The 19383-nt window shown below is 65.1% G+C and overlaps 1 protein-coding gene across 6 annotated transcripts in view; it reads left to right on the top strand.

The window, feature by feature from the left end:
- CABIN1 (calcineurin binding protein 1) overlaps positions 1-19383 on the top strand; it is a 71232-nt gene that overhangs the window by 22674 nt on the left and 29175 nt on the right. For 5 of the 6 annotated variants that reach the window (XM_025267273.2, XM_025267271.2, XM_025267269.2 and 2 more), the window contains exons 19-28: positions 1612-1727; positions 3236-3397; positions 4040-4246; positions 4334-4479; positions 6029-6290; positions 7539-7799; positions 8815-8966; positions 10153-10328; positions 16275-16457; positions 18553-18884. In XM_025267273.2, the coding sequence (XP_025123058.2) occupies positions 1612-1727; positions 3236-3397; positions 4040-4246; positions 4334-4479; positions 6029-6290; positions 7539-7799; positions 8815-8966; positions 10153-10328; positions 16275-16457; positions 18553-18884 (1997 nt within the window). The remainder of the gene's footprint in view (positions 1-1611; positions 1728-3235; positions 3398-4039; positions 4247-4333; positions 4480-6028; positions 6291-7538; positions 7800-8814; positions 8967-10152; positions 10329-16274; positions 16458-18552; positions 18885-19383) is intronic. The other variant, XM_044930633.1, reaches the window with a different exon arrangement.

The following is a 19383-nucleotide window of genomic DNA, read 5'->3' as shown; positions in this document are numbered from 1 at the left end:
ATGCATTATTTTTCTTTGAAAATAATACAAAAAGTTTTGTGGATTAAGAGTCTCCTGTTAATTATGTAAACACAATATAGTATTTTTTAAAAACTGCCAATAAGCAAACAAGGAAAGGAAGACAGTCCAATGCCATGCACCTTGAACGAGTGGGCAGGGAGACAGGGATCCCAGTGGGCTGGCTGCCCGTGTAAACCAGAACAGCCAGGAGCATACGACCCGACCCGTGGTGGGCGGTGGAGAGCTCACGGTGCTGGAGAAGGTGGAAGATGTGGAGGACAGAGGTGGTCCGGTGTGGGGGTGAGGGAGCCCCCGCGGCCGCAGAGAACCCTGCGTCAAGTACAAGAAGAGGTCCCTGAGTTGTAGCTTTAGTGCCGAGCCTGCAGGTTGGAAGCATGTGGTGTGTCCCCGAAAGGCTGATACACAGCAGTCTATATCCAGGTCCATCGTGGCGAAGGGGGTCTTTCGAGGCCAAAGGCATGTTAGGTTTCTAAACTGAAGAAGCAGTTAAAACGAGGCTTGTTTCAGATTTTCCCCTGGCACGGTTCAGTGCCATCGGAGTGGCATCCGTGTGTCGACGTGGTTCTCACGGCAGGCACGTGTGGGCCGAGGCACGCAGCCGGGTCGTTTGTAATCACAGCGGACTCCAGCTCCTTGAGGGCGTCTCAGGAGCATGGCTGGAGGACAGTCAGTAATCCAGCGGGAGGCAGGAAGGGAGAGTGCTGGGAGGGAACGTGCGTCGGGAGGGAGCCAGCAGCCAGGCTGAGCAGGCGCAGAGCGGGACATCTGCGTTATCCCGGGCAGCACCGGAGCAGCGTGCAGGAGCCTGCAGACGGAGCTGGGACAAGCCGCCACCGACCCAGGTGGCAGCTGCTCGATGCTGCTGCAAGTGGAGACGGGTGTAAAGGGCTCGAGCAACCAGAGGGCTTGAACTTCCTCGTGTTCTGACTTTTTTAAACAGTGCTTTTCAAAGCTTTTTTGGCTGAGACTGGCCAGTAATAAAAAGTCTGACACAGGTGTCGTGAAGGAGCCCGGTTCTGCTGGGTGGGGCTCGCTCTAGTACTCTGTGTCCTGAGCCGACGGTTACGGCTCAGAGTCTGAAGCACCAGGAGTCTAGAGCAGCTGGCGACAGTGCCAGCGTGCACGGGCGTTAACCACGACTTGGTTGCTCTTTCTCCTTCTGTGACCGTTAAGTAGACCTAAATGTGAGGGTTTGGAAGTTAAGCAGTGGTGTGTGCAGTATGGGCTCTATCGTTGTACATGACTTACCTGTGTCTTTCAAAGTGCCTCACACGCGCATGGAGAGATGCTTCCCGGGATGTTCACCAGATGTCAGCCCGGTTATGGCCGGGGCCAGCGGGCGGGGCGCCCTGCCGCCTGGGGATGGGCCCTCCCTGCTGTACACCTCCCCGTGTGAGCTGAGCTGCTTTATGATAAGCGCCTTCTAGGGTAGTAAAGCCAGACGCGTCATCACTGATGTAAAAAGAAAAAGATGAGAAAGGAAAGTGGGGCAAGCAGGGGGCCACTGTGGGGGCCCTTGGTAGACGGGGTGGGGGCCCGCTGCTCCCCGCTGTGTGCACGCTGACACCCCGTCGCCCGGTCTCTCCCTAGCGTCGGCCGAACCGCCCATGCTCCCCTCGTCCCTCATGCTGCTCAACACGGCGCACGAGTACCTGGGCCGGCGGGCCTGGTGCTGTAACTCGGACGGGGCCCTGCTGCGGTTCTACGTAAGTGCCACCCCCGCCGCCGTCAGCCCCGCTCTGCAACGTGCATGCACGTCCTGTGTGGCTCTCTGCCCTCTCCGCCTCTCTCTCTCTCTCAGTAACGCTTAAACTTGTTGACTCTGTTTCTTTGGTGATTATAGATTCATTCAGACTAAAGTCTGAATTCATTCATTCTAAAGTCAGTTCTGTTTTTCGGAGTAGGGTTCACGTAAGCATGAAATTGTTCAGGTGTTTGCTTCGGATTTTACAGCCTCTGCAGTGCCCCTCCCCACTCCAGTGTTCCTGCCTGGAGAGTCCCGGGGACAGGGAGCCTGGTGGGCTGCCGTCTGTGGGGTCGCACGGAGTCGGACACGACTGAGCGACTTCACTTTCACTGTTCACTTTCATGCATTGGAGAAGGCAATGGCAACCCACTCCAGTGTTCCTGCCTGGAGAGTCCCAGGGACGGGGAGCCTGGTGGGCTGCCGTCTGTGGGGTCGCACGGAGTCGGACACGACTGAGCGCCTCGGCGGCGGCGCCCCAGTCCTCCCCTTTGTCACCACCAGTGTCCTCATCTGCGCCTCCTCGTCCTTTGTTGACAAGTCTTGCAGGCGCTTGGTTGAAATCAGTTTCTTCACCTAGACCAGCTGTTGGCTAACCAGTATTAACCAGCTGTCAGCCTGCTTTCTCTTTGCTTTCTGGGTCGTTAAGTCGCACTCTAATATTCGTTACTTTTTACCGTGTGTGGATTTGCTCTGCTTTTTTTAACTTACTGAAGTAAATGCTTATGTCGATCACGTTCTAATACACCTGTGGTAAAGATTATTGGTTTTCCCCAAGTACATTTTTAGCTGCATGCCATAAGTTTTGATATTTGCTGTCTTCGTGTAACCCATTTCTAACTTTACTGAGTTACATTTAGAGGATCCGGTCTGTACTGTGCCTGCCGCTGCTGCTAAGGCGCTCAGTCTTGCCCGACTCCGTGCGGCCCCACGGACCGCAGCCCGCCAGGCCCCCCGTCCCCGGGACGTGCCAGGCAAGAGTTCTGGAGTGGGTTGCCTGTGGAGACTCGCTTTGTATTTCTAGTCTGGGTGGAAAATGCCACGGATAGTTGAAGAGGGCTTCGTTTGCTAACAGCAGGGCACAATGCTGGCTGTGGCTCCGCCTCCACACTCACCCATCGGCTGCTGCGATCGCCTCCTCTGAGGCCTTACTGGTGTCTGCCTCAGGGCCCCCGGCCCTAACAGGACGTCTGCCGCGTGACTTACTCTCTAATTCACACCCCTCCGGGGCAGTCTGAGGGTCCCACAGGCAGGGACGGTGTCCACCGTCAGCCTGGACGGTGCCCAGCATGAAATGGTGCTCGTGTAGATGCCCGGGGGGTAGGCAAATGGCGACGTGAACGAGTGTAGCCAGAAGCCGCCTGGGTACCGGCAGCAGGAGGCTGGGCGGGCCCTCCTCAGGCCCGGTGGAGCGGCCCCAGGGCTGGCGGGCCTCCCCAGGCGCCTCTTCCCCCCCTGCCTGCCTGCTAGGTGCGCGTCCTCCAGAAGGAGCTGGCTGCACCCACCCCCGAGGACGCCCACCCGTACAAGGAGGAGCTGGAGACGGCCCTGGAGCAGTGCTTCTACTGCCTGTACAGCCACCCCAGCAAGAAGAGCAAGGCCCGGTACCTGGAGGAGCACTCGGCCCCGCAGGTGAGGGGCTGCGGCGTCAGGGCAGCAGGCCCAGCAAAGGAAGGGTGTCCTTGCAGGAACCGGGTGCGTGACTGTGAACTGATCATCCAGAAACGCAGCAGCGTGGCAGTTCTTCAGTAGATTTTTTCCCCCTAGTTGGAGTCATATAGATAATTCCTTAGAGAGTTTCCATTCGTTTGGTGTTGGGTTTTCAGACTGCAGGTGGGTGTTAGCTCATGGCCCCTGAACACAGTCGGTGACGCTTTGATCTGAGGGAGCCCACCCCCGAAGTGCGTGCTCCTGTGGGCACAGTCCTGCTGTGACCCCTTCGCTGTGCAAACTGCTCCGGCCCAGAGAAAGCCCTTGCTCAGTATTTGGCAGCCAGGTGACTGCCCTCCACTGCGGCCGTGTGGACTCACAGAGGGAGCCCTCAGTCCGGGCGCCTGTCTCTATGGAGGCCAGGCTCGTGTTGGCCCACGTTCCCCGTCACGCGTGTGGGTGTGGGGATCGCCGTCCGCGAGCCGGAGCTTCAAGTGCACGGGTGTAGCTTCCGGCTCTCCCATGCGTGGCGACCTTGTTGCCAGGGGCCACCGAGTGTTTGCGTGAGGCGCTCTCACCGTGCACGCCCCGGACTGCGCCCCGACCGCCTCTGTCTGCCTGCAGGTCGACCTGCTGTGGGAGGATGCCCTCTTCATGTTCGAGTACTTCAAGCCCAAGGCCCTTCCCGAGTTTGACAGCTACAAGACCAGCACCGTGTCCGCCGACCTGGCCAACCTCCTGAGGAGGATCGCCGGCATCGTGCCCCGCACCGCGCGGCCTGCCCTGAGCCTGGACAGAGTGTCCGCCTACATCGAGGGCACCTCTGTCGAGGTCGGGGTGGCTGCCGGCCGGGGCCCGTCTCCCGCACCGCAGCGCCTGTGCGCCTCAGCCCCTCATGCTTGCCCTCTCGCCTGCCAGGTGCCCTGCCTCCCCGAAGGGGCCGATCCCTCCCCTCCAGTGGTCAACGAGCTCTACTACCTCCTGGCCGATTACCACTTCAAGAACAAGGAGCAGTCCAAGGCCGTCAAGTTCTACATGCACGACATCTGTGTCTGCCCCGACAGGTGAGCAGCTGGCTGCGGGAGGGCTGGGCCGGGCGGGGTGCCCCTGCCACCGCGCCGGGCCCCAGAAGCAGGAAGGCGAGGGCACGGAGCCCTCTTCCCCGGTCCCGGGGGGCCTTCTGCTCCTGGCCCGCGGTGGTGGGGGCTGCCTGGCTCCAGCCTGCTTGGGCGCAGCCTCCGCTCCTGGTCCCGGCCCCCAGCCCTGGGGAGTCGGCTGGACACCTGCTTCCTCCAAGGCCACGTCTCTCATCGTGGCTGTTTGCTTCTTTGGGGCGGGGCTGCCATGGTGGTGCTGACATGCGAACCGGTTATACCTGAGGCCCAGGCTCTCTTCCCAGTGAGCAGGCCCTGGTGGCCTCTGCCCGAAACGCAGGGACTGGCTTGCCCCTCCCGAAGGGCCAGCTCAGTCATGAGGTCCGGCTTGCTGGACTGAGAGCCAGCGGAGAGCCAGCCATGCCTCGGAGGGCCAAGGTCGAGAGAGGCCCCTCTGCGGGTGACCTGTGTCTGAAGGGTCTGAGGGGCACTCGTGGGCAGCCTTCCTGGGCGTTCTCGGGGATGGGGAGGTCTGCCTTGTCAGACCTCCAGGCCAGGGAGTGGGCGGCTGGGGTCTGAGGGGAGAAGCCGGCATGTGCCTCTGACGGCTGAGGGAGAAGCCGCCTGGAGGAGCCCTTGGGGGCCCTGTGACCCCGTGTCCGTCCCACACACTCGTGTTGGTGACCAGGGCGGCAGATCCTGCCCTGGGCTGCGTGCGGGCCCGTGGGTGCTGCTGTGGCAGGTATGGAGGGAGCTGCCCAGGCGGAAGGCCCCCAGCTATGCCCACCGTGCTCCCCCCAGCCCCCTCCCCCCGCCTGGGGAGAAAGGCTGCTCACCATCCGCTCAGGCCTCCCCTTACCTCATCCCCAGGCCCAGGGGGCAGAAGTGCCCGGGAGAGAGCCAGGGAGCTTTGTGAGCCTGCGGGCTCCCGGACATGGCGTGGCCCGGGGACGCCAGGGGCCAGCTTTACGGCTCCGCTCGGATGGGTGGAGACTGAGCTACCGGAGGGCAGTGTGTCCGTGTGGACGCTGCTTCTCTCTGTTGTGCGCTGAGAATGCTGGACTCTGAGGGCCCACGTGTGGCCTCGGATCTCAGAGAGGCCCCTGCGTTCTCCCCCACAGCCCCTCTGGGGTGGTCTCAGGATGCTGGGTCTAGGGCATCACATGGTCCCCTCGCTGTCATCTGGCTGCTGGGGCCTGCCCTGGGTCCCGGGGACAGCTGGTGGAAGCTGGGTGACGGGGGTCTCAGGGTCTGAGCTGCCCCAAGCCGAGGCTCAGGGAGGCTGCAGGGCATGAGGTCACAGCTGCAGGACAGCCCCGTGCACCCCTCGGAGCTGCCCTGTGGATCCGCCCTCCAGGCAGGGAAGTGGAGGGCAGCAGGGTGGCAGGCCTGGCCTGTCAGGGTAGTGCCCGGGCGCTGGTGGGGGCCTGGAGACCTGTGCCCTGCACGCTCCTCGGGGTGGGTCTCGGGCTCAGGGCTGCCTGTGGCAGCAGTGTGCTGAGCTCCATCGTGGCTGCAGGTTCGACTCCTGGGCAGGCATGGCTCTGGCCCGGGCCAGCCGCATCCAAGACAAGCTGAACTCCAACGAGCTGAAGAGCGACGGGCCCATCTGGAAGCACGCCACGCCCGTGCTCAGCTGCTTCCGGCGGGCGCTCGAGATTGACAGCTCCAACCTGTCCCTGTGGATCGAGTTCGGCACCATGTCCTACGCCCTGCACTCCTTCGCCTCACGCCAGCTGAAGCAGTGGAGGCCCGAGCTGCCCGCTGAGCTCGTGCAGCAGGTGAGGGCGGCGGGGAGGGGCCGAGGCCCTGCCAACCGGCTGCCTGCTCCCTGCACGCCCTGGCTGGGGGGTGAGCGCTGGTCAGCACAGGCTTCAGGGCCGTGGCAGAGCCGTTGTCTCCTCCCTCTTCCTTCTGAGGGGCTTGTTGAGTCCTTGTAAGATTGTCAACACCATGCTGGGATGTAGTGTGGGTGCTGTAGGGGCTCCTGTGGCTCCTCGAGGGGACACAGAGGAGCTCCACGGTGCATCCAGGCATGTGTGGCAGGACATCTTTGTTCAGGGAGGTTTCCCTGGAGAGCAGGCACAAAGGGGCCTGCACGTGGACTGTCTGTGATCAAGGCTGCTGATGGTCGTGGGGCCACAGGGAGGCCTGGAGACAGCAGACACTTAGCCAGTGGGACCCTCGCCCCGGGCGAGCACTGTCAGCTTGCGCTTGAGTGAGGTCTCTGTCGCCAGGCCGAGGACCCCCCAGCACCTGCAGAGCAGCACACGGGCTCACAGGGCCTCGGCCTCGTGCCTCCCCTGACCTCTGCGCAGCGCGCTGAGTTGGGGCGGCCCAGGCCTGCAGAGCCGTGAGGAGTGCGCAGCGTAGGGAGCCGAACTGAGGCGGGAACGCCTGCAGGAGAGGCTAGCGTAGAGCCCTGGGGACTGCCCCAGGGACTGTAGAGGGCTGGTGGGGGTCCCAGAGTCAGACGAGGGCCCGGGGGGTGGGGTGGTCCGGGGGCCATCTCAGGGCTCGTGGGGGTCCCAGAGTTAGACGAGGGCCCGGGGGTGGGGGGTCTGGAGGCCATCTCAGGGCTGGTGGGGGTCCCAGAGTCAGACGAGGGCCCGGGAGGGTCCGGAGGCCATCTCAGGGCTGGTGGGGGTCCCAGAGTCAGACGAGGGCCCGGGGGGGGTGGTCTGGGGGCCATCTCAGGGCTATTGGGGGTCCCAAAGTTAGATCCAGGGGCTTCCCTCAGGGCTGTTGAGGACCCCGCAGTCAGACGAGGGGCCCTGGGGGGTCCAGGGGCCACCTTCAGGGCTGTTGAGGACCCCACGGTTAGATGAGAGGCCCTGGGGGGTCCGGGGGCTGTCCTCACGGCTGTTGCGGACCCCACAGTCAGACGAGGGGCCCTGGGGAGTCTGGGGGCCGCCCTCGGGGCTGTTGCGGACCCCGCAGTCAGACAAGGGGCCCTGGGGGGTCCAGGGGCCGTCCTCAGGGCTGTTGCGGACCCCGCAGTCAGATGAGGGCGGGCGTGTCCCTTGCAGTTGGAGGAGCGGCGGGACAGCATGCTGGAGACAGCCCGGCACTGCTTCACATCGGCGGCGCGCTGCGAGGGTGACGGGGACGAGGAGGAGTGGCTCATCCACTACATGCTGGGCAAGGTGGCCGAGAAGCAGCAGCAGCCGCCCACCGTGTACCTGCGGCACTACCGGCAGGCCAGCCACCTGCTGCACGAGGAGGCGGCCCGCTACCCCAGGAAGATCCACTACCACAACCCCCCCGAGCTGGCCATGGAGGCCCTGGAGGTGGGCTCTGCCGGCCCCGGGGCGGGGGCGGGCGCACGCTCCCGAGGCGGCCCTGCGGCCACCCCGTGGCGCTGCTGTTCCAGCGGCCGTTCCCCTCCGAGGGTGCTCACCGTCCCTTCTCGGGGGGAGCGTCAGCCCCCAGCACTGCAGCTCCAGGCCCTTGTACCTGCAGCCTGCTCCCTGGGTGCTCGGGGGGCTCCCAGCTGGGGGACGGGGGAGCCGAGGAGCTGCGACCCTCTGGACCCCCGGGTCACGGGCTTGCATGCTCCTCCCGAGCAGACCGTGTGCCCTGCCTGGGTGTGCGTGTGGGTTCAGGCGTCACGCTCGGGGTCCTCCCTGGCGCGCACGTGGTCCACGAGGCGGGTTCCAAGGACACGGTGCAGGCCTGGGGGCTCCTGGCTTCCTGGGGCCTGGGGCTCGTCAGCGTTGCCCTTTTCAGGCTGCGTGTCCACCCCACCATTCCTCTGCCCAGAAAGCAGCTGGGAATCTGGGGCAGAGTCTGCTTGCCTACCCCTTTTTTGTATTTACGTATTTGCTTCTGTTTATTAAGTTAACAATCATTAGTGGTTAAGGAAACCATAAGAATCTAATTGTTGAAAAGTGTTTAAACTGAAAAGTTGAAAGTCCCGGCAGTCCCGTTCCCGCTCTCAGTACTCTACGTTACCAGCTGGGCCTGTCCTTGACTTTCTGGGCGCGTTTCCTGTTAACACGCAGACACGCAGTGACGTGCTCAGCACTTGGTAACCAGTCTTTCTCCCCTGACGAGACGTAGTGGGAGGGCCTGGCAGGCCCCCTCTGCCGCAGGCACCCAGCCCCCTCTCTGGTGTGGCCTCTCCTCTCGGGCCCGCAGTGCAGGGATGCGCATGCAGGCGCGGTCCGCTCTCCATGGTGCCAGGGCCGGAGGGGGAGTGCACGGAGGGCGGTGCTGGATGAACCCCTCGGGGAGGGGGTCGGGGACAGGCAGCCATGCTCGGCCTCTGGAGGTGCTGCTCACGCCGTGTCGTCGTCGTCCTAGGTGTACTTCCGGCTCCACGCGTCCATCCTGAAGCTCCTGGGGAGGCCAGATTCCGGGGTCAGTGCGGAGGTCCTGGTGGGCTTCATGAAGGAGGCTGCAGAAGGGCCCTTTGCCAGGGGTGAGGAGAAGAACGCACCCAAAGCCTCAGAGAAGTGAGTGGGGTGCTCCTGGCGGCCGGGTGGAGCGGGGTCTGCTGAGCCGTCGTGAGCTCAGGAGTCAGGCCAGGCCCTAGGCACCCAGTGGCAGCTGGGGTCCTTCTGTTGAACCCCAGATGCAGAGGCTGCTTGAGTGCCCTGCACCTCCCCATCACCTCCCAGCACAGCTCTGCCTGCGTGGACGCTGCTCACTGCAGCGTCCTGCCCCAGACCCAGGCAGGGGTCCTCTCTAAGCCTTGCGGAGCTCAGGGCGCTGGGGCCGTGGTGTGATTGCCTGTGGGCCTCCCCGGGGTGTGGGTCACCGGTGCCCATGTCCTGGAGCTCTGGCCCAGCTCGCCCCATCTCTGGGCCCACGCCCAGCCGGGCTCCGTGCTGTCAGCTGTGGGACAGGTGGGCACACGTGTGGATGTCACCCAGGTGGGCCGCAGTGTGCCCAGAGATCGTCGTCAGAAAGGGCCCTCCAAGCACAGCAGGAACAGGCTTTGTGTGATTATAAGTCTTTTTTTATTTTGACTTGAAAATTATACGAGTGACACGCACGGACGCTAGTTGTAGCAGGCTCTGGCGGGCGTGAGCGTGGACTGGCACGTGGCGACCTACCCGGCTGTCCCCAGGGCGCGCTCTGTGCGTCCGCACACGCTCCAGGGGCGCACTCAGCTCCCGGCTCCTGTACTCTGTGGAAACACGCTCCCACAGGAGCTGGCGGGTTGGCGGCCCCGCAGTGGGCCTGGGACTGACTCTGAGACACTACCCACCAGTGGGCATGTACTACTCCCGAGCGGAGCTCTGGGCCCCCTGCTTTCTGTGGCCTTTTCCTTGTGCACGTGTGAGCGTGGCCACACACTGACCAGGATGAGATCCCTCAGGCCCCGGGCGTCACATGAGGTGCTGGCGGTGTGGGCTGGGTGCTTCCACGGAGACGTCTACCTGCTGTGAGACTTGAGCTGGCAGCAGGCGCAGCCGTAAAGATTGGGCAATGACTGGCTAGGGCTGGAGCCCGAGCCACCCCTCCAGCCCTGGGACGGTGTCACTCAAGGAGACGGGTGCCACCCGAGGGGACAGTTGCCACCTGGGGACGGGTCACCTGAGGGGACGGTGCCACCCAAGGGGAAGGGTGCCACCAGAGGCACTGGCCCCGCCTCAGGGGAGATGGACCCTGACGCACCCGCCCTCTGGCCCGCAGGGAGAAGGCCTGCCTGGTGGACGAGGACTCCCACTCTTCAGCTGGGACACTGCCGGGCCCCGGAGCCCCCCTCCCCTCCTCTGGCCCAGGTCTGACTTCCCCACCTTACACAGCCACTCCGGTTGACCACGATTACGTCAAATGTAAAAAACCCCACCAGCAGGCCACGCCGGACGGTACAGTCCCTGTTCCCCCTCCTGCCAGCCCAGGGCGGCACGCCAGTCCCGGGGGGGCGCTTTGGGCAATGAATCGCTTTGTTGTGTGAGGGGGTGCTGGGTGTGGGGTGACACGGGCAATGTTGCGGTCTTCATTAACCTCATGGACTCACTGTGACCCTCTGCTCCCCACATGCTCAGGGCTGCCACCTGCCCCGCCCCCGGGGGCCTCCCCGCGCTCACCTTGCCCACTGGGGGCGGGGGACCTGAGAGGCCGCGGGGATCAGACGCGCTGGCGGGGCATCAGCCGGCTCCCCCGCGGGCCGGGCAGGCGGGGCCGGCCACGCATCCTCACTGACACCGCAGGCCTGCATGCCGGCCTCCTTGAGCCCCCTCCTGTGCAGGGCGGGCCTGCCTGCGGGCCTGGGGGCTGCCCAGAGCCCTGCTCCCGCGCCACCTGGGCAGCAGGACCTGGGCAGGGCCCCGCAGAGCCGCAGGAGGGCCCGGGGCGCGCTCGACCTCCTGGGCTGCCATCTGCGCCCTGAGGGGAGCGCGTGCTGGCTGGGTCCCCTCCAGGGCTGTGGGTGTGCATGTGCGGATCTGCGTGGGGGGTCTGAGCGTGTGCTGTGTGTCTCTGTGCCCTCTCGCCCGGCCGCCCCGAGCAGGGAGCACGGACCCAGAGCTGGCTGGCCTGTCCTCCCACTACGACCCCACAGACGTGCCCCAGGCAGGGCCTTCCCCGCCCTGCACCTCCGGGTGAGCTGTCTTGGGACCTTTCATCTCGAGGACACTGAGAAAACACTGGAAACGGGTCCCTGCTCGGGAAGTCCTTTCTGCCAGGTGCTCTCTGGAGGACTCGGGGCCAGGCCGGCCTCAGGGTTGGCAGCACTGCTCGGGTGCCCCGCCCTGGCACACGCGTGCCAGGGGCAGAGCACTGCAGACAGGTGCTGCTGCCACGGGTGCTGGGCGCCTGGTGTCAGAAGCGTGTGCAGGCCACCTCAGCCCTGCAGGCCAGCCTGCTGCCCGCTGGACGGGGCGCTGAGCGCCGGGCCCACCTCAGGCCGCGCTGCTCCTGAGGACACCTCCGCCTCAGCCCCAGAGGGCGGCCGGGTCAGCTCTTACCTTGAGAGACTGGGAGAGGTTCCGGAACGTGGCCAGGGTCTGTGTAGGGGGCTTGACGACCGCTCACCATCTTCATGATCACTTAGCATAGTGTCAAAGGCCCGGATGCTCTCTGAAATGCCCACACCAGGGTGGGGAGCTTTGTGCTGCCCGCCCACAGCCCTGGGGAGAATGCCTGGAACCAAGCAGTTCCCAGGCAGCGGGAGGTGCGCACGGCTGACCGAGGGCCCCGGCTGGACCAAGAGGGACAGACAGACAGCGCAGGGCCTCTGCTCCGCAGCCCTGCAGCGTCACCTCTCTCTCTGCCCGTCTTGGGAGATGCTGTTGAGGATTTCAGCACCAGAGTGCATTGGCACCTTCGGGGTGCTTCCAGAGATGGCTGTTGACACGGGCTTGACGCAGCAGGATGAGAGCCCTGAGCAGGTCCTGTGCTCCCCAATGCTGCGGTGGGGTGCCAGGTCCAGGTCCCTGCAGGAAGCTCTGTGGGGTGGCTCCAGGCCAGGTCCCTGCAGGAAGCTCTGTGCGGTGGCTCCGGGCCGGGTCCCAGGTGTGGCACCAGGCACCCGTGCTCGCGGTCACCTGGCGGGCTTGGCCGTGGGTCCTGTCCCCTCTGAGGGAGCAGGCTGAGGGCAGGAAGCTGTAGGGCTAGTTGGGGCAGGGCCAAGGGCGGCTGGGGTCTCAGGTGGGCAGTGGGGAGGCCCCACTGGGAGGCCCCTGCAGGCCGAGGGTGCTGGGTGTGTGTGTCTCCCTGGTGGGGGGTCGCTGCCAGCAGGGTCCAGGGAGTAGGCCTGACAGAGTGGCCCGGCCCTGGCATGGACTGGCCAGGGCCCTTGCTGTCTCCTTACTTCCTCCACGTCACCTCGGAGTCCCTAAGCGGGCGGGGGCCTCAGGTGGGCCCTCCAGGCAGCCTGTGGCCCTGCCCTTGGGGAGTCCTGCTCCCTGAGCCAGGTATGGGCACCGCCCTGGCCCACTTGGATAGGAGCAGGTGTGAGTCTATGAGCTGTGGACAGAGGGCCTCCCAGGGTGGGAGGACTTGGCCAAGGGCAAAGCTCAGCCAGGACGGGGGTGTGGGGGTCAGGAGGGCAGGAACCGCCGGGCTGGGGGGCTGTGGGGTGCCTGTGGGCCCGTGTGCAGCAGAAGCCCTGGGGTTGGTGAGCCGTGCGGGCCCTTGGGGAGCCCCCACAGCATCCATCGTCACTGCCACGCCGCCATTCCCCCACCTGTGTTGTGTCCACCTGTGCCCGTCCCTGTGGTCGCCCACACTGCCTCCGCCAGCATTGCCCGTGCCACCCCTAACCCTGAGCGCGCTGCCCCGGCCGTCCCGCTTGCGCTGCCCCAGCTCGCTTCAGGGACTGAGCTGACGCATGCTGGCCCTCGGTGCGGCTCCCTGCTGCCCGCGGCTGGGGTGCCTCCGCGTCGCTGTGCTGTGTTTGGAGAATGTGTGTCTGACGCGCTTGGCTTCCGTCCCGGCTCCAGCCGGACGCACCGCAGCCCCGGCCCCCTGCACCACCCGCCTGCCCGGCAGGCCCCTCTGTCCCGGCTCTAGCCGGATGCACCGCAGCCCCGGCCCCCTGCACCACCCGCCTGCCCGGCAGGCCCCTCTGTCCCGGCTCTAGCCGGACGCACCGCAGCCCCGGCCCCCTGCACCACCCGCCTGCCCGGCAGGCCCCACCGTCTACACTCCTGTCGCCTTGCTGCTTTTCACTTAGAAAGGCTGCGAAGGCAGCAGACTCTTGCGTGGTCTCCCAAGGACAGGGCCCGGGTGTGTGTCCGGGCGGGGCGGGGCAGCGTCCTCGAGGACAGGTGGACGCAGGGCAGGCTGTGTTCTGGGCACAGACCAGCCCACGGCGCCCGGGCACTCCTGCATCCCCACAGGGCGGGCCCAGCGTCAGGAGAGGGCGGGGGCTGGGAGAGGGCCGGCCCCTGCGCCTCCTCTCCCCTCCTCCCCTGCGCCTCCTCTCCCCTCCTCCCCTGCGCCTCCTCTCCCCTCCTCCCCTGCGCCTCCTCTTTCCCCCTCCCTGGTCCTCAGGCCACAGCTCTTCGTGGGGTCTGGGGAGTGCCTGCTGGTGCTCAGCCTAGGAGAGGACGCCGTTGGGGGAGCCTAGATGAGGCCTCGGTTGGGTCTCCGTGTCCCTGGGGCAGTGCTTGGTGCCCCGAGGGAGCGTCGTGAGCTGCCTCTGGGGTTTGGTGGATCAGGAGAACTTCGTGGAGGAGGGCCATTTCAGGCGAGGGACCGTGGGAGCAAAGACATGGAGCTTGAAGTTTGTCATGGTGTTCGGACGCTGAGTGACCAGGTGGGAGAAGAGAGACCCTGAGGGGAGGCTGCTGCTGCCTTTCTTGGGAGTGTGGAGTGGGTTCCTGGTGTTTCTTCTCCGGGGCATCTGTCCAGTCTCCTGGGCCTGTATGGGGGGCCCCGTTCCATGGCCAGCCCTGCTCCCAGTGGATGAGTCCTTTCCTGGTGGTCATCAGGGCCTGACGGGGCAGACCTCGCCAGTTTAAAGAGTTCTGAAAATACTGACTGCGCTCAGGTTGACTTTGCTTAGAAGCCTGTTGTTTTCTGGCCAGCAGAACAGGGTCATCCTGTTGGGGTTCAGCAGCCAGAGTGGCCACAGTTCTGACCACACCGGCATACGGTTCTTTCCTTGAGCCTTCATGTAGCCCAGCTAATGGACTGGATGGCCGTGGGCCATTTCCAGTCATCCTGCCAGAGCGAACAGAGAGAACACAGCAGGGAGCGCGCGTCTTGTCACCAGAGCTCTTTTGGGCTGGCCTGGGAGTCCTCAGAGTCCAGGGGGTGTGGGCTGAGTCGGACCTGCCTGAAGGGAGCCCCAGGGGAAGGCCCGCCCTGAGTCAGCGGGCCGGGCCCTGCTCCCTGCACCCCCAGCTCTGTCCCCTTGCCCTGGGCCCTAGGCTCCCCCTGAAGCTTGGGGAGGGGTGCCTGGGTGGTGGGTGGTCCCCAGGGTCCACCGTGTGCCTCTCCCTGGAAGGCCCTCCCGTCCAGCCCTGTGGGTCTCCCGGTTCTCCACTGGGTCTGGCCCTGCCTTAGGACTGGGGCCTGGAAGCCCCCAGCACAACCCCTGCAAAGGCCTCACGGGGGCTTGACTGGCTTCTTGGTGTGAAACCTTGCTTGCTTCGTAGCACTGGAAATCAGGATCATTTTCAGCAGCCTCACGCTGACCCTCTTAGACACACACAGAAGTTAGGAAAGACCTGTCCCAGGGCCCTTAGTCCCCAGTCGTGGCCATCTTTGCAGCGACACACATGTCCTCTGGTTCCCGGTGGTGGGGCATGAGCACCCACACGCTCTTGCTCCCCAGGCCCGTCTTCCCTAGAGCTGCAGGGCGCTGTCTGACGGTGGCCCTGCAGGCTTCAGGCCCTTTCCCTGTCCCTGCTGAGCTGCAGCCTCTTGTGACGGTCGTATTTTATTTCTCTGATCGGTTTATTCACAAGTCTTTTTATGGAGTAACGTAGCATCTGCACTGGGGTTGAGACGTCTTCAGGGACTGAAGTCTGTCCTCGGGTGACATGGTCCCGCGTCGTGGGCGGCGTGCCTCTCCCCTCCGTCAGGCTCTTGCCTCGAGCGCGGTCAGCTCACGCTGCGTGGCTGCGCTTCTTCTGTGGACAGCAGTAGTTTAGAGAAAGTAAACATGGAGAGGAGGAGCAGGGCGTCTCTGACGTGGTTGTGTCGATTGTTTTGTTTCTCGATAGTGCTCTTTTTACTTGTGTGTGTGTGTGTGTGTGTGTGTGTGTGTGTCTTAGATTTCTTGGGGACTTGGGATAGCACGTGTAGGACAGAAGACACTGAAGGGAGTGAGGTTCGTGCCCAGAACGGGCTTCGGTCTGTGCTCCCAGGTGTGAGGTGGAGGCTGGGCGGGGCTGGGCCCTGCCGTCACTGGGCCTCCTCAGGGCCCCCGCCCCGGACTCCAGTTCCACCGGCACTGCCTTCTGCTCAGGGCCGGCTGGTCAGCCGGAAGGCTTCTCAGGGTCCGTCTCTGCCTGCCACTCACTTCGGCCTCCGTGTGCCCCTCGGGGGGGTTCCTCCGCGTCCTCACCCCTCTCCCTGCAGCGGAGTTCTTGTCCTGGAGTCGGCACCTGCCGGCCTGGGCTGGGCCTGGCCGGTCCTCTGCGGTCTGGGTGCCGCCGCCTAGCCGGCGGGCCAGGTCCCTGCGTCTTGCGGTGGGAGCACTGGGGCCCGAGGCCTCGTGCAGGGCAGGCGTTTCCCGCGGGGCTTCACCTGCCCTGTGTGGCCCGGTGCCTTTGGCTTTGCTCCCTTGAGGAGAAGGTCCAGCCAGGGCTTCACGCCCTTCCCCCAGCCGTGGCCCGCACCCCAGGCGGGGCCCCTCGTCTCCCCTCCCCTCTCTTCCTCAAGCAGCTGAGAGGTGGTGGAGAGGCACCCGTGGGCGAGCCCAGGCGTCTGTACTGTCACTGCAGACCCGCCACACGTTGGCTAACGGCGTGGGCTGAGCCCTGACCCTCTCGGTCACATGTGCCTGTTACGGCAGGAACGCCCTGCGGTGGTGTACGGCCACTACCACGTGTCTCCTCCCAGCCCCACGTTCCGCCGGATCGCACTGGCAACTCGCGGTCAGCCTCGGCGGGAGCACTCATGGTGCAGGAGCCAAGGATGTTACAAGTGCACGCTTGTCCCTTAGAGCCAGCTGTCAGACACGCACCGGAGCACCGCTCCCCAGGGAAGGAAGCCCTGGGAGACTGGTGCCTCTGGGAGGGGCTCGATGCCTCCAGGGGGGCAGGCCGGGCAGTGAGCAGTGGCTGCAGGGGGCTCCCGGGGAGGCCCCTCTGGGCCCCACTGCGCGGCTCACCCACCGCTGCTCTCCTCCTCCCCAGAGCGCAGCCAGGACAGCACAGCCGTGGCGCTCTCGGACTCCAGCTCCACCCAGGACTTCTTCAGCGAGCCCGCCAGCTCCCAGGAGGGCTCCCGGAGGCCCTGCGCAGAGAAGAGGCCGCCCGCTCCTGGCTCCCAAGCAGGACTGCCTGGTAAAGACCTTCCGGCGGCCACAGAGGAGAGAGGTACGGAGCCCTGACTCGGCGCGGCTGGTCGGCCAGGTGTCCTGCGAGTGGCCTGGCCTCTGCCCTGGCGCCTCCGCCGGTGCCCGGGACCACGGTCAGCCGAGTCACTCACAGACCGGGCCTCGCTGCTTCTCTGGAAGGGTGGGAATGACCCCCAGGCCTGCTTGTGGGTCGTGGAGTTCAACGCAGCATCTCAGGAAGGTGCGTGACGCTCGGTGAGCACTGGGGACGCTGTCCTTGTCAGACCCCCGGGCCCGTGCAGACCCCACAGTGTCCCGTCTCACACGTACTCCTTGTCAGACCCCCGGGCCCGTGCAGACCCCACAGTGTCCCATGCATCACATGTGCTCCTTGTCAGACCCCCGGGCCCGTGCAGACCCCACAGTGTCCCATGCATCACATGTGCTCCTTGTCAGATCCCTGGGCCCGTGCAGACCCCACAGTGTCCCATGCGTCACACGTGCTCCTTGTCAGACCCCCGGGCCCGTGCAGACCCCACAGTGTCCCATGCGTCACATGTGCTCCTTGTCAGACCCCCGGACCCGTGCAGACCCCACAGTGTCCCGTCTCACACGTGCTCCTTGTCAGATCCCCGGGCCCATGCAGACCCCACAGTGTCCCATGCGTCACACGTGCTCCTTGTCAGATCCCTGGGCCCGTGCAGACCCCACAGTGTCCCATGCATCACACGTGCTCCTTGTCAGACCCCCGGGCCCGTGCAGACCCCACAGTGTCCCATCTCACACGTGCTCCTTGTCAGACCCCTGGGCCCGTGCAGACCCCACAGTGTCCCATGCGTCACACGTGCTCCTTGTCAGACCCCCGGGCCCGTGCAGACCCCACAGTGTCCCATGCATCACACGTGCTCCTTGTCAGACCCCCGGGCCTGTGCAGACCCACATGGTGTCCCATCTCACACGTGCTCCTTGTCAGATCCCCGGGCCCGTGCAGACCCCACGGTGTCCCATGCATCACACGTGCTCCTTGTCAGATCCACGGGGAGACCCACATGGTGTCCCGTGTGTCACACGTGCTCCTTGTCAGACCCCTGGGCCCGTACAGGCCCACATGGTGTCCCGTCTCACACGTCTGAACCCCTCCGCCTTTCTTGGCAGGGCCCTGATCTGGCCCTGGGGTCTGCCCAGCTCCCGACTCCTGCAATCCCCGGGCCCCACTGTGGAAGCCAGTGGTCAGCCCCACTTCTGGCCTTGCTGGGAGGCTGCAGGCAGGCGGGCAGTCCTGGCCATGCTCTGAGGCCAAGGCTGGTTGGCCAGCCATGGATTTTGAAACCATTTCCACACTGGCCCAGCTGGGGCTCACAGCTGCTTGGCAGATAGCAGCAGCAACAGCCAAGCCTCCTAACATCCCTGGGAAAAGCACTGGCTGTTCCCATTTACTGGACAAGTACCTGAGGTCCAAAGGGCTGAGTCTGCACCCTTATCTGCTCCCCCATGCTGCCTGTCTGGTGGGAGAGTGGTAACCTGTCCTTGGGGTCCAGGCCTGGCTCCAGAGTCGCCACACAGGCCCTGGATGGGACAGTCTGGACTCAGGGGCTTATGTGTGGGTATGGCCATGTGGCCAGAGCCGTACATGCTAGGGAGGCCCCCAGCTGTCTGCTCCCTGCCACCTGTCCCTGCTGGCCTCACCACAACCCCGAAGGGTCAGGGACGGGGCATTGATCGTGGGTGGTGGGTGTACTGGGTTGGCGCAGAGTGCCTCTGGTCTTTCCCTAAGATGGAGAGGGAGACTGGGGTGGGGGGCGCTGAGCCTGGAGCTGCTGCCCTGGGTGGAGGCACCTCGCCTGCCCCTGCGGACCGTGTCCTCGCACCCCTGCACCACCTGGAGGCAGACAGCCTGTGCCCCATCTGCAGGGGCACCCCGCGCGCAGCCCCACCTCTGCTGCACCCCAGCTGGGATGTCCTGTGTTGTCAGGGAGGAGACGGGAGGCCTCGGGGGGCCCTGGGGGCAGAGCCCCCGCTGCGGGGTCTCCCTGTGCCGCTGTGCACCTGTCACGAGGCGTTCCTGCCGCCGGTGCAGCCGGCCACGAGGAGGGCTCTAGAGCTGAGGTGACGCGCTCTCCTTGTTCTCAACGCAGGGAAAGCCGAGGAGTCCTCAGAGAGCAACGAAGGCTCCCGGGCCACCGAGCAGGGCAGTCAGAAGCCTGCCGCCGACGCCCCAGGCCCCGCTGGCGGCCCTGCCAAGCCCCAGATGCCTGGGCCAGCCCCGGGGGACGGGAGGAAGCGGGCGGATACGCCCGGGGAGCCACTGGCATTCCCGCAGGGGCTGCCTGCCGGGGCGGAGGAGCAGCGGCAGTTCCTCACCGAGCAGTGCGTGGCCTCGCTGCACCTCTGCCTCGGCCGCTTCCCACAGCACTACAAGAGCCTCTACAGGCTGGCCTTTCTCTACACGCACAGCAGGACCCACAGGGTGAGCCCCCGCAGCGGCCCTGGGCTCGCGTGGGCGGGGCGGCTGGGAGGGGGCGTGGCTTGCGTGGACCTCCTGGCCCTCTGCACCCCTGGCAGCCTCCTCCAGCTCCGGCAGGCAGACAGTGTAGACTCAGCAGCAGGGCCCCAGACGTAAGGGCTCCCGTGCTTCCCACCAGGCCTCTCGTGCGGGCGCTTAGCGTTGGTGGGGGGAGTGGGGTCTGTCTGCATCCTTTTCTGGGCTCCCCACTCACCCGGAGGAGCTGGGGAGACAGCCCCCCAGAGCTGCATTCACACGGGGCAGATCTGCAATACACCAGTGAGCCGATGAGGCGAGTCCCATCATGACAGGTCCCACAGGGAAAGTAGTGGGGCCCAGGCAGGCTGCGGTGCTGCTGTGTCTCGAGGAAGGCACCGCTCTCGGAGCCCGAGGGTGGAGGAGCCGTGGCGGCTGCAGGGAGGGGAAGGCATTGCCCAGGCGGGCGAGGGGCTGGCAGGGTGGC

The sequence above is a fragment of the Bubalus bubalis genome, chromosome 17 (genome assembly GCF_019923935.1).
Source record: "Bubalus bubalis isolate 160015118507 breed Murrah chromosome 17, NDDB_SH_1, whole genome shotgun sequence".
Lineage (NCBI taxonomy): Eukaryota > Metazoa > Chordata > Mammalia > Artiodactyla > Bovidae > Bubalus > Bubalus bubalis.
The sequence above is the reverse complement of the archived record's forward strand: the minus strand, read 5'-3'. Positions and strand labels throughout refer to the sequence as shown.